The sequence below is a fragment of the Hyla sarda genome, chromosome 5, assembly GCF_029499605.1.
Source record: "Hyla sarda isolate aHylSar1 chromosome 5, aHylSar1.hap1, whole genome shotgun sequence".
Classification (NCBI taxonomy): Eukaryota; Metazoa; Chordata; class Amphibia; order Anura; family Hylidae; genus Hyla; species Hyla sarda.
In genome coordinates, this window is record NC_079193.1 from 6,558,151 (window position 1) to 6,572,451 (window position 14,301).

General features: G+C 45.2%; 1 protein-coding gene across 1 annotated transcript; it reads right to left on the reverse strand.

Moving 5' to 3' along the window:
* Positions 1-643: 643 nt before the first annotated feature.
* Positions 644-13,521, reverse strand: LOC130272831 (uncharacterized). The gene is made up of 4 exons (XM_056518770.1): positions 13,442-13,521; positions 11,140-11,328; positions 9,432-9,526; positions 644-7,169 (listed from the first exon to the last, which is right to left on the reverse strand). The coding sequence occupies exons 2-4, from the start codon at positions 11,318-11,320 to the stop codon at positions 1,374-1,376; spliced, it is 6,072 nt and encodes a 2,023-aa protein (XP_056374745.1). The 5' UTR covers positions 11,321-11,328; positions 13,442-13,521; the 3' UTR covers positions 644-1,373.
* Positions 13,522-14,301: the final 780 nt, after the last annotated feature.

The window sequence follows — 14,301 nt, forward strand, 5'->3', positions numbered from 1 at the left end:
CCCAGGGGTACACTGTGGTGTGGTGTCTGGGTGCTGGTGTATCCATGATGTTAGGTGCAAATGACTTTATCAGACACAAGTGTAAACTTAAAAACCGAAACAACTTTACTTGTGCACAATACAAGAGATACAGGCTCCTTACAGCGCAGGGTAAAGAGACTTCACCCAGGTTTAAAGGGGTACTCCGGTGGAAAAACTATTTTTTTTTTCTTTTTTAAATCAACTGGTGGCAGAAAGTTAAACATATTTGTAAATTACTTCTATTAAAAAATCTTAATCCTTCCTGAATACTACAGAGGAAATTCTTTTCTTTTTGAAATGCTCTCTGATGACATCACGAACACGCTGCTCTCTGCTGACGTTATTATAATAATAATAAGTCTTTATTTATTGTTGTCCTTAGTGGGATTTGAACCCAAGTCCCCAGCACTGCAAGGCAGCAGTGCTAACCACTGATCCACCATGCTGCCCTTAGCATACATCTGCTATGCACGGTTGCTAAAATGGACAGAGATGTCAGCAGAGAGCACTGTGGTCGTGATGTCATCAGTGTTCCAAAAAGAAAGGAATTTCCTCTGTAGCATTCAGCAGCTAATAAGTACTGGAAGGATTAAGATTTTTTAATAGAAGTAATTTACAAATATGTTTAACTTTCTGGCACCAGTTGATTTAAAAAAGAAAAAAAAGTTTTTTCCACCGGAGTACCCCTTTAACGTCAGTATATGAGATGTGCGCACAATCTGCTCTAGTAGCTTTCTTAGCAGTAGTAATGTAGTAAGTCTCTAACACTATAATCACATAAAGTGCAATATACACAGCACAGTTACGGTTATCTCTACTGAGTGCGGTCTTCACAGCTTGGCTCACTGTGGTTCAGGTGTAGAAGACATTACTCTTGGTTAGCTGTGTTACCATTTCCTATCGCAAGGTGTAAGGTGAATATAATGTGACTCCAGACAATAAAGGGTCCAGTGAAAGCAGAAGAGCCCTTGTGCAGCTTTTATGTCTTCTGGCTTGAAATACGTCTCCTTTGATAGAGTAGGAAAATACATAAGTAGAATGGACACCCGTCAGCGTGGAAAGGGGGTAGGTCTTGGGAAATACATCTGCTAAATGCCAAAGAGTGCCCTGGTTAACCTTGACCGACCCAGAGTTGACTCAATTTGGTTAGCAACTTGAACAGGACGGCTGTCTGGGCATGCTGGGGGTTGTAGTTTTGAAACATCTGGAGGTTGACAGTTTAGAGACCACTAATATAGACCGTGGTGATAATTATTTTATCTGTCTTACATAGGACTGCAAGTTTGAAGTGTGCAGCAGGTGTGATGACTATGACATCCCCACAGCACCCAGTATAATGCTAATACCAGCTGTCATCTCCAGGGTTCTCTTGTGTGTCTCGCTGGGGACTTTCCTCTAAAAGAACTTGGCCCACCATGCTCGCGGTCTCTTCCTCTGTCGTGGGCCTCCTGACGCCCCTGGCGCCCTCTTGCCCTTCCATCTGATGCCATAGGTTGTGTTGAGTTATTGCTTTTTGTGGCTTTATTGTCCATCCCAACCATGGAGGAGCGGGAGGAGACAGAACCTGCAGCCTCCCCAATGATATATTGAACCAGTTGACCTCGAGCTCCTATCCATTCCTGCATAAACATTAGAACTTTCTCTGATGGGCCGATAATGGACAGCGTGTTGTCGTCCTTTGGTAATGAATAAATATCACACTTTAGTAAATACAGCTGGATCTTCCTGGTCATTTCTTCATTCGGAATCCTTGGGTCGGTTGGCAAAGTAATGTTTTCTGCACGAAGATGATTCTGATAACGGTCAAAGAATTCTTTCAGGAGCGAACAAGTCTTATCAAAGTCCTCCGGCTGCGCTGGTGTCAGGGAGGTCAATGTGATGCTGGTAAAGCCATCACTATATTTTTCTTTCATATCAATTTTATATTGTCTTAGAAAGTTACTAATCGTCTCTTGTTCAAATCTTTTTAAATATGTGTGGACCGCAGGGCCTACGAGGAAGGATTGGAACAGTCCTGGGGGGGAGGGAATGTTCTGGAATTGTGTTGGTGTTGATGATCTGGCTGGTTTAGTAGATGACTTCTGAGCACCTTGGTTTGTGCAGGAACTTTGGGTTGGGCTGAGATTATCTCTCGTCATATTGTCTTGTGTCATGTCTTCTCCTTCTTTAGGTGGTCTTCTGTCTTGTGTCATGTCTTCTCCTCCTTTAGGTGGTCTTCTGTCTTGTGTCATGTCTTCTCCTTCTTTAGGTGGTCTTCTGTCTTGTGTCAAGTGTTGTCCTTCTTTAGGTGGTTTTCTGTCTTGTGTCGTGTCTTCTCCTTCTTTAGGTGGTCTTCTGTCTTGTGTCATGTGATCTCCTTCTATAGGTGGTCTTCTGTCTTGTGCTAGGTTTTCTCTTTCTTTAGGTGGTCTTCCATCTTGTACCATGTGTTTTGTTGAGTTATTGCTATTTGTGGCCAAGTCCTTGTCCAACCCAACCATGGGGGAGCGGGAGGAGACAGAACCTGCAGCCTCCCCAATGATATATTGAACCAGTTGACCTCGAGCTCCTATCCATTCCTGCATAAACTTTAGAACTTTCTCTGATGGGCCGATAATGGACAGCCTGTTGTCGTCCTTTGGTAATGAATAAATATCACACTTTAGTAAATACAGCTGGATCTTCCTGGTCATTTCTTCATTCGGAATCCTTGGGTCGGTTGGCAAAGTAATGTTTTCTGCACGAATATGATTCTGATAACGGTCAAAGAATTCTTTCAGGAGCGAACAAGTCTTATCAAAGTCCTCCGGCTGCGCTGGTGTCAGGGAGGTCAATGTGATGCTGGTAAAGCCATCACTATATTTTTCTTTCATATCAATTTTATATTGTCTTAGAAAGTTACTAATCGTCTCTTGTTCAAATCTTTTTAAATATGTGTGGACCGCAGGGTCTACGAGGAAGGATTGGAACAGTCCTGGGGGGGAGGGAATGTTCTGGAATTGTGTTGGTGTTGATGATCTGGCTGGTTTAGTAGATGACTTCTGAGCACCTTGGTTTGTGCAGGAACTTTGGGTTGGGCTGAGATTATCTCTCGTCATATTGTCTTGTGTCATGTCTTCTCCTTCTTTAGGTGGTCTTCTGTCTTGTGTCATGTCTTCTCCTCCTTTAGGTGGTCTTCTGTCTTGTGTCATGTCTTCTCCTTCTTTAGGTGGTCTTCTGTCTTGTGTCAAGTGTTGTCCTTCTTTAGGTGGTTTTCTGTCTTGTGTCGTGTCTTCTCCTTCTTTAGGTGGTCTTCTGTCTTGTGTCATGTGATCTCCTTCTATAGGTGGTCTTCTGTCTTGTGCTAGGTTTTCTCTTTCTTTAGGTGGTCTTCCATCTTGTACCATGTGTTTTGTTGAGTTATTGCTATTTGTGGCCAAGTCCTTGTCCAACCCAACCATGGGGGAGCGGGAGGAGACAGAACCTGCAGCCTCCCCAATGATATATTGAACCAGTTGACCTCGAGCTCCTATCCATTCCTGCATAAACTTTAGAACTTTCTCTGATGGGCCGATAATGGACAGCCTGTTGTCGTCCTTTGGTAATGAATAAATATCACACTTTAGTAAATACAGCTGGATCTTCCTGGTCATTTCTTCATTCGGAATCCTTGGGTCGGTTGGCAAAGTAATGTTTTCTGCACGAATATGATTCTGATAACGGTCAAAGAATTCTTTCAGGAGCGAACAAGTCTTATCAAAGTCCTCCGGCTGCGCTGGTGTCAGGGAGGTCAATGTGATGCTGGTAAAGCCATCACTATATTTTTCTTTCATATCAATTTTATATTGTCTTAGAAAGTTACTAATCGTCTCTTGTTCAAATCTTTTTAAATATGTGTGGACCGCAGGGTCTACGAGGAAGGATTGGAACAGTCCTGGGGGGGAGGGAATGTTCTGGAATTGTGTTGGTGTTGATGATCTGGCTGGTTTAGTAGATGACTTCTGAGCACCTTGGTTTGTGCAGGAACTTTGGGTTGGGCTGAGATTATCTCTCGTCATATTGTCTTGTGTCATGTCTTCTCCTTCTTTAGGTGGTCTTCTGTCTTGTGTCATGTCTTCTCCTCCTTTAGGTGGTCTTCTGTCTTGTGTCATGTCTTCTCCTTCTTTAGGTGGTCTTCTGTCTTGTGTCAAGTGTTGTCCTTCTTTAGGTGGTTTTCTGTCTTGTGTCGTGTCTTCTCCTTCTTTAGGTGGTCTTCTGTCTTGTGTCATGTGATCTCCTTCTATAGGTGGTCTTCTGTCTTGTGCTAGGTTTTCTCTTTCTTTAGGTGGTCTTCCATCTTGTACCATGTGTTTTGTTGAGTTATTGCTATTTGTGGCCAAGTCCTTGTCCAACCCAACCATGGGGGAGCGGGAGGAGACAGAACCTGCAGCCTCCCCAATGATATATTGAACCAGTTGACCTCGAGCTCCTATCCATTTCTGCATAAACATTAGAACTTTCTCTGATGGGCCGATAATGGACAGCGTGTTGTCGTCCTTTGGTAATGAATAAATATCACACTTTAGTAAATACAGCTGGATCTTCCTGGTCATTTCTTCATTCGGAATCCTTGGGTCGGTTGGCAAAGTAATGTTTTCTGCACGAAGATGATTCTGATAACGGTCAAAGAATTCTTTCAGGAGCGAACAAGTCTTATCAAAGTCCTCCGGCTGCGCTGGTGTCAGGGAGGTCAATGTGATGCTGGTAAAGCCATCACTATATTTTTCTTTCATATCAATTTTATATTCTCTTAGAAAGTTACTAATCCTCTCTTGTTCAAATCTTTTTAAATATGTGTGGACCGCAGGGTCTACGAGGAAGGATTGGGACAGTCCGAGGGGGGAGGGAATGTTCTGGAATCGTGTCGGTGTTGATGATCTGGCTGGTTTAGTGGACGACTTCTGAGCACCTTGGTTTGTGCAGGAATGTTGGGTTGGGCTGAGATTATCTCTTGTCATATTTTCTTGTGTCATGTCTTCTCCTTCTTTAGGTGGTCTTCTGTCTTGTGTCAAGTGTTGTCCTTCTTTAGTTGGATTTCTGTCTTGTGTCATGTGTTCTCCTTCTTTAGTTGGTCTTCTATCTTGTGTCATGTGTTCTCCTTCTTTAGATGGTCTTCTGTCTTGTGTCATGTGTTCTCTTTCTTTAGGTGGTCTTCTGTTTTGGGCCGTGTCTTCTCCTTCTTTAGGTGGTCTTCTGTCTTGGGCCATGTGTACTCCTTCTTTGGGTGGTCTTCTGTCTTGTGTCATGTGTTCTCCTTCTTTAGGTGGTCTTCTGTCTTGGGTAATGTGTTCTCTTTCTTTAGGTGGTCTTCTGTCTTGTGTAACGTGTTGTCCTTCTTTAGGTGGTCTTCTGTCTTGCGTGTTGTCTTCTTCTTTAGGTGGTCTTCTGTCTTGGGCCATGTGTTCTCCTTCTTTAGGTGGTCTTCTGTCTTGTGTCATGTCTTCTCCTTCTTTATGTAGTCTTCTGTCTTGTGTCATGTGTTCTCTTTCTTTAGGTGGTCTTCTGTTTTGGGCCATGTCTTCTCCTTCTTTAGGTAGTCTTCTGTCTTGTGTCATGTGTTCTCCTTCCTTAAGTGGTCTTCTCTCTTGTCCTATGTGTTCTCCTTCTTTCAGTTCTTTTCTGTGTAGTGCCATGTCTTCCCCTTCTTTAGTTGGTCTTCTGTCTTGTGTCATGTGTTCTCCTTCTTTAGGTAGTCTTCTGTCTTGTGGCATGTGTTCTCTTTCTTTAGGTGGTCTTCTGTCTTGGGCCATGTCTTCTTCTTCTTTAGGTGGTCTTCTGTCTTGGGCCATGTGTTCTCCTTCTTTAGGTGGTCTTCTGTCTTGTGTCATGTCTTCTCCTTCTTTAGGTGGTCTTCTGTCTTGTGTCATGTCTTCTCCTTCTTTAGGTGGTCTTCTGTCTTGTGTCATGTCTTCTCCTTCTTTCGGTGGTCTTCTGTCTTTTGTCATGTGATCTCCTTCTTTAGGGGGCCTTCTGTCTTGTGCTAGGTGTTCTCTTTCTTTAGGTGGTCTTCTGTCTTGTACCATGTGTTTTGTTGAGTTACTGCTATTTGTGGCCAAGTCCTTCTTGTCCAACCCAACCGTGGGGGAACGTGAGGAGAAAGAACCTGCAGCCTCTCCAATGATGTTTTGAACCAGTTGACCTCGAGCTCCTATCCACTCCTGCATGAACATTAGAACTTTCTCTGATGGCCCGATAATGGACAGCGTGTTGTTGTCCACTGGTAATGAATAAATATCACGCTTTAGTAAATACAGCTCGATCTTCCTGGTCATTTCTTCATTCGGAATCCTTGGGTCGGTTGGCAAAGTAATGTTTTGTGCACGAAGATGATTCTGATAATGGTCAAAGAATTTTTTCAGGACCGAACAAGACTTATCAAAGTCCTCCGGCTGCGCTGGTGTCAGGGAGGTCAATGTGATGCTGGTAAAGCCATCACTATATTTATATGTCATATCAATATTATATTGTCTTAGTAAGCTATGGATTATCTCTTTTACGAATATTCTGACATATGTGTGGACCACAGGGTCTACGAGGAAGGATTGAGACAGTCCTTGGGGGGAGAGAACGTTCTGGAATCGTGTCGGTGTTGATGATCTGGCTGGTTTAGTGGACGACTTCTGAGCGGATTGGTTTGTGGGGGAATGTTGGGTTGGGCTGAGATTATCTCTTGTGATATTGTCTTTGGCCATGTTTTTTCCTTCTTTAGGTGATCTGTCTTGTGTTACGTGTTGTCCTTCTTTAGGTGGTCTTCTTTCTTGTGTCATGTGTTCTCTTTCTTTAGGTGGTCTTCTGTCTTGTGTCATGTGATCTCTTTCTTTAGGTGGTCTTCTGCTCAGATGAGATAACAATGGTAACTTCAGCTCTGGGACTGTAGTTACACTGTCGGGCGCTCTTCTGCCCTTCTCTGATGCAGAACGTTTACTTGCAGGAGATTCCATTGAATTGTGTTTTTCCATAGGATTCTGCCTACAGAGGATCATATTCAGGTCCTGATCACATCTTTTCAAATCACTGAAGTCCCCTTCGATGCCCAGTATGGAGCAGTCATCCTGGTATATACGGAGTCTGTGCTGCTCCAGGAGCTTCTTCACCTCCCGGAAATTACTGAAATGTGAAAGGACCAAGGAGGTCCTAACAGGCCCGGAGAACTGCAGGGAAAAGCGAAAGAGTGTTACAGTATAAAAAGGGTTAAAGGAGGTCGTCAGTCCTATGTAATTAAAACTTCATCAGTCCAAACCACCCACGGTCTGAGTATCTGTCCAAACCACAGACCCCTAGGCCAGAGAATGCCCCCAGCTTCAAGCTGCAGTCTACACCGGGGCAGAGCATGACCTTTGCCCTCGTGCAGGCAGCAACGTCACTTGCCAACGCGGCCTGCACCAAAGCAGAGCTGAATACACCCGGCCGGCTGCAGGAGAGAGGAAGATATAACTTTTCTTGCTTTTATTATTTTGCCAGGTAGGGGAGACTACCTGCTTACTTGGAGGTAGGGGGGCTACCTGCCTATTGAGAGGACTTCCTGCCTACTGGGAGCCTACCTGAATACTGATGAGACATACCTGCCTCATGGAAGAACTACCTAGCTGCTGTAGTACACATACCTAACCTCTTTAGGATGCAGGGAGTACCTGTACACCCTGTGCCCGCGATATAACGGGTCGGTCCCGGCGGCTAACAGTAGCGGGGAGGCGGGTGGATAATACCAGACATCACCAATCGCGGTGATGTCTGGTATTAACCCTTTAGAGTAATAAAAAAAAGTTTAAAAAAAGCATTCCCGGCTGCTCAGTCGGGCTGATCGGGACCACCGTGGTTGATCGGACTGATCGAGACCACTGAGGGTCCATAACCTTCCTCCTCTGCGTCCGATCGGAGATTGATTGCTTCAAGCCTGAGATCCAGGCTTGAGCAATCGACCGCCAATAACACTGATCAATGCAATGCTATGGCATATCATTGATCAGTGTCTGCAATCAATGTAATGCATGGTATAGCCCCCAATGGGAGCTATAACATTGCAAAAAAAAAGTGTAAAAAAAGTTAATAAATGTGATTAAAACTCTTCCCTAATAAAAGTTTGAATCACCCCCTCTTCCCATTATAAGAAAAAAACAATGTAAATAAAAATAAATATAGTATCGCCACGTGCGTAAATGTCCAAACTATAAAAATATATTATTAATTAAACCGCACGGTCAATGGTGTACACGTAAAAAAAATTCCAAAGTCCAAAATAGCGTATCTTTGGTCACTTTTGATACCATACTACGAGGCAAAAAATGAGCCCTCATACCGCCCTGTAAACGGAAAAATAAAAAAGTTATAGGGGTCAGAAGATGACATTTTTAAACATATTAATTTTCCTGCATGTAGTTATGATTTTTTCCAGAAGTGCGACAAAATCAAACCTATATAAGTAGGGTATCAGTTTAATCGTATGGACCTACAGAATAATGATAAGGTGTCATTTTTACTGAAATATACACTGCGTAGAAACAAAAGCCCCCAATCTTACAAAATAGTGGGGGGGTTTTCAATTTTGTTGCACAATGATTTTTTTATTTTTTTGTTTCGCCGTAGATTTAGGTAAAAAGACTGATGTCATTAGAAAGCAGAATTGGTGGCACGAAAAAAAAGCAATCATATGGGTTTGTAGGTGCAAAATTGAAAGGGTTATGATTTTTAAAAGGTGAGGTGGAAAAAACTAAAGTGCAAAAAACGGAAAAAGCCTGAGTCCTTAAGGGGTTAATGGGCAACCTATCTAATTAAAGGGGTATTCCAGGAAAAAAATTATTATTATTTTTTTTTTTATATCAACTGGCTCCAGAAAGTTAAACAGATTTGTAAATTACTTCTATTAAAAAACCTTATTCTTTCAATAATTATCAGCTGCTGAAGTTGAGTTGTTCTTTTCTGTCTCGCAACAGTGCTCTCTGCTGACATCTCTGCTTGTCTCGGGAACTGCACAGAGTAGAAGAGGTTTGCTATGGGGATTTGCTTTTATACTGGGCGTTTCCCGAGACAGGTGTCATCAGAGAGCACTTAGACAGAAAAGAACAACTCAACGTCAGCAGCTCATAAGTACTGAAAGGATGAAGATTTTTTAATAGAAGTAATTTACAAATCTGTTTTACTTTCTGGAGCCAGTGGATATATACAAAAAAGTTTTTTCCTGGATAACCCCTTTAATAGGGGATTTTCCAACCCATTCACTGTTAATGTGTGGGGCACAAAGAGGGGCATTATTACTATTTGGGGGACTATAGATGGGGAGATTGTATATCGACGACTAGCTAAGTGGGCAGTGAACGTGCCGACCACCAAAGTCAGCAATAGTGTGCCGGAGCGGTTCCGGAAGAACAGATTCTGGATTATGCAGAGAATTATATGTAAAGTCTGTGGATACTTACCATCGACTCACGAGGTTGGGGGCGCCTCACCTCCAGCGGGTAGATGTAGTCTCCGATTATCAGGTTGTGCGTTCGGCTCAGAATCCTCTCTGCCACTATAATACAATGAGTTAATGTGAGCATCATGGCGGTAACAATGCTAAACAAGGGGGGTGGATACAGCAATGTCTCCTGTGATACACCTGCTTGTGTGTTATTGCTGTTTAGACCTATTCAGATTTTTTAAAATCATTTCTTTTACCAAAAACGACATCACAGATAAAAATTAAAAAAAAGGTCTGAAGTTTTGGCCACTAGGTGTCTCCCATTTTGCAATCTGCTGTTCTCTGCCTGTTGTTAGAGGAATTCTGTCTCTGGTAAAAGAGACCGCAAGACAGAACACATTAAGTGGAGACGGGCATAGCTACTGCTATATACAGGAGAGAGAAAGAGCCTGGGCTGTGTACCTATAATCCGTGAGCCTGTCTGCTCCCTCCAGAGCATCCTTGCTATCTCTGAAAGGTAAATAAAGGCTTTCCTCTCAATTCAGTGCTCAGCTTAAAGGGGTAGTCCAGTGGTGAAAAACTTATCCCCTATCCTAAGGATAGGGGATAAGTTTGAGATCGCAGAAGGTCCAACCAGATAGCGGGTGTCAACCCCCGCACGAAGCGGTAACTGACACACCCCCTCAATACATCGCTATGGCAGAGCCGGAGATTGCCGAAGGCAGCACTCCGGCTCTGCCATAGAGTTGTATTGAGGGGGCGTGTCGGGCGCCGCTTCGTGCGGGGGTCGACATGCCCCCTTCGCGCAGGCTGTCGGGGCCCCGTACAGGAGATCGCGGGGAGCCCCAGCAGTCGGACCCCCGTAATCTGCAACTTATCACCTATCCTTTAGGATAGGGGATAAGTTGTTCACCACGTGTTCACTACTGGACTACTCCTTTAACCCTTTTCTTGTGTTTCTTTCATTTCTGTTCACATAGCACCTTGCAAAGCCAGTGCATCAGAACCCCCCCCACGCCTGAAACGCGTCAGGACATGAACGGGTGATCTGTACGGGTGTGATTTTGTAATTTTTTTATTGTGATGGAATAAAATCTGCATTCATCTGATGTGTTGGATTGTCTGTATTCTTTAATCTAACAAAACCAGGCAGGTATATAAAAATCTTATGAAACAATAGAAACACTTTAATGGAGCTGAGTTGCAATACCAGACACAGCCTGTGGCAGGAGTGGCACTGTTTTAAGATAAAAACAGACATGGGGACACTGGGGACCTCCATGATGATGCCAGTCCCAGTGAGCATCCTGCTAGGATTGACAATCCCCAGCCCCTCCCCTCGTGATGTCATGCCCCGCCCCCTCAATGCAAGTCTATGGGAGGGGGCATGACGCTGTCATGCCCCCTCCCATAGACTTGAATTGAGGGGGCGTGGCGGGACATCACATGGGGTGGGGTGTGACATCACAAGGGGGAGTGGTGACCCCCGAAGCCTTCACCCAGCATTCGGAACTAAATGCTCCGAACACTGAGAAGTGGAATACCCCTTTTAATGTACTTTTGAAAGGTCCGCAAGAAATAGGCAACACAGGGAAGGTATCACAGCAGATCAGACTACACAATCACTGTTTGTAGTCTGTTACCATGGCGACACATCTATAGGATGGGAATATAAAGCCTTAGTTACCCAAAACCTAAGAAATAAACAGCAGATAACACGTCACCTTTCTCGTCCTCGAACACCAGTAACGCGGCACCCTTCTCCTCGGTGGGGTAGTGAACATTGACATCACCGCCGCCATTGTTGGGTCGCAGGAAGTGTAGTAAAAGCTGATCCTTGATAAAATCCTCATCAGAGAGGAAACTTGGGAGGCCGGATACTTCTATAGATCGTCTGTCAGCCATGGTGTGACCTGGTAAAAGAGAGATCACTAGATTAACTACGGCAGACTATACAAATGGATCGACGATATCACTGATCAGTACCGCGCCCATGCATAACACTGAACAGTCAGAGCAATGAATAGATCTCTATGGGGACAAAAATACAAGAAAATAAAGATTTAATCGCCCTCCTTTGCCAATTAAAAAAAAAGTAACAAAAATAAATATGTAAACATATTTGGTATCACTGTATGCGGAAATGTCCGAACTATTAAGATATAATGTTAATGATCCCGTATGGTGAATGGCGTAAAAGTAAAAAAAATTATAATTACAAAATTGCTGATTTTTGGTCACATCACACCACAGAAAAAATGGAAAAAAAATAAAATAAAAAAAAGTGATCAAAAAGTCACATATACTCAAATACGCCCCCATGTGACGTCACGCTCCGCCCCCATGTGACGTCACGCTCCGCCCCCTCAATGAAAGCCTATGGGAGGGGGCGTGACAGCTGTCACGCCCCCTCCCATAGGCTTGCATTGAGGGGGTGTAGCCGTGACGTCACAACGCTCCGGCCCCCGTGATTACCAGTTATCAGACCCGGAGCGAACGCGCTCCGGGGACTGATTCTAACGGGGTGCTGCGTGCAAGATCACAGGGGTCCCCAGCGGCGGGACACCCGCGATCAGGCATCTTCTCCCCTATCCTTTGGATAGGGGATAAGATGTCTTAGCGGCGGAGTACCCCTTTAAAGGGGTATTCCACCCCTAGACATCTTACCCCCTATACAAAGGGGATAGGGGATAAGATGTCTGATCACGGGGGTCCCGCCGCTGGGGACCCCTGTGATCTTGCACGCAGCACCCCGTTAGAATCAGTCCCCGGAGCATGTTCGCTCCGGGTCTGATTACTGGCGATCACGGGGACGGAGCATTGTGATGTCACGGCTCCGCCCCCGTGTGACGTCACGCTCCGTGACCCCCTCAATGCAAGCCTATGGGAGGGGGGGCGTAAGATGTCTGATCGCGGGGGTCCTGCCCCTGGGGACCCCCGCGATCTCGACTGTGGCACCCCAGACATCCGGTGAATGCAGCAAACTTCGCCCCGTGCTGGATGACTGGCGATGCAGAGGCTTGAAGCATCACGGCCACGCCCCACTCATGACGTCACGGCCACGCCCCCCTTGTGAAATCATGACCACGCCCCCTGAATGCAAGTCTGTGGGAGGGGGTGTGATGGTCCCTCCCATATACTTGAAATTAGGGGGCGTGGCCATGATTTCACAAGCGGGGCGTGGCCGTGATGTCATGAGCCACCGGCGCTGCACCTGACGCTCTAAAGCAGTGGTCTCCAACCTGCGGAGCTCCAGATGTTGCAAAACTACAACTCCCAGCATGCCCGGACAGCCGTTGGCTGTCCGGGCATGCTGGGAGTTGTAGTTTTGCAACATCTGGAGGGTCGCAGGTTGGAGACCACTGCTCTAAAGAAATGCTGGGTGCATCCGGGAGATTGCGGGGGACCCCCGTGATCAGACATCTTACCCTCTATCCTTTGGGGATAGGATGTCTAGGGGTGGAGTACCCCTTTAAAGTCTACTTTAAATAAAATTTTAAAAAGTAGTAAAAGAACAGATAAACACGTAACCACAGAAATCGCATTAATCGTACTGACCCCCAGAATAAAGAGAACACTACCGTAAAGTGTACTGCGTAAAAATTAACCCCCCCCCCAAAGGTTGTAAAATTGCGTGGTTTGTTTTTCAATTTCCCCACAAATTGCACCGTACGTTTTACGCTAAAATGAAAGGTGTCCTTACGAAGTACGATCGGTTGTGCACAAAGCAACAACAACCTCATTATGTTATGGCTCTAGATAAAAACGAAAATGCGGATAATTTTAATTGTCTTCAAGGGGTTAACTTAGGATCAGCCGTTGCCTCTGCTGCTTTCTGATTGGCTGATTACATTCATAGACCTTTAACCCTTTATCTCGCAGCCTCTGGTTGTAGCCTCGGTCACACGAATAGACAATAAGGCAGCTGGTAGTGAGGACTGTGCTGACCCCCTCCCCCGGTGCTGACCCCCTCCCCCGATGCTGACCCCCTCCCTCCCCCGGTGTTGACCCCCTCCTCCCCCTCACCTGTCTCCTCTCCCAGGGGCCACAGTTTAGGGCCCTCCAGACTCAGTTGCGTTTTTCCTCCTTCAAGAAGTGAAAGCGAAAGTTTCTACAAAGTTTCCTCCCACATTATAACCAAAACAGAGACCTTCCCCATTCTACTGTATACAGGGTACAGGGCTGTGTATAAGGCTGCTCTACTGTATACAGGGTACAGGGCTGTGTATAAGGCTGCTCTACTGTATACAGGGTACAGGGCTGTGTATAAGGCTGCTCTACTGTATACAGGGTACAGGGCTGTGTATAAGGCTGCTCTACTGTATACAGGGTACAGGGCTGTGTATAAGGCTGCTCTACTGTATACAGGGTACAGGGCTGTGTATAAGGCTGCTCTACTGTATACAGGGTACAGGGCTGTGTATAAGGCTGCTCTACTGTATACAGGGTACAGGGCTGTGTATAAGGCTGCTCTACTGTATACAGGGTACAGGGCTGTGTATAAGGCTGCTCTACTGTATACAGGGTACAGGGCTGTGTATAAGGCTGCTCTACTGTATACAGGGTACAGGGCTGTGTATAAGGCTGCTCTACTGTATACAGGGTACAGGGCTGTGTATAAGGCTGCTCTACTGTATACAGGGTACAGGGCTGTGTATAAGGCTGCTCTACTGTATACAGGGCTGTGTATAAGGCTGCTCTACTGTATACAGGGTACAGGGCTGTGTATAAGGCTGCTCTACTGTATACAGGGTACAGGGCTGTGTATAAGGCTGCTCTACTGTATACAGGGTACAGGGCTGTGTATAAGGCTGCTCTACTGTATACAGGGCACAGGGCTGTGTATAAGGCTGCTGTACTGTATACAGGGTACAGGGCTGTGTATA

Excerpts from the sequence above, each read along its gene's own strand:
- LOC130272831 (XM_056518770.1), bottom strand. The coding sequence starts at position 11,320 with ATGGCTGACAGACGATCTATAGAAGTATCCGGCCTCCCAAGTTTCCTC. Across the intron at positions 9,527-11,139 it reads GGTGTTCGAGGACGAGAAAG|TGGCAGAGAGGATTCTGAGC; the intron begins GTGACGTGTTAT and ends ATTGTATTATAG. Across the intron at positions 7,170-9,431 it reads CCCAACCTCGTGAGTCGATG|TTCTCCGGGCCTGTTAGGAC; the intron begins GTAAGTATCCAC and ends TTTTCCCTGCAG.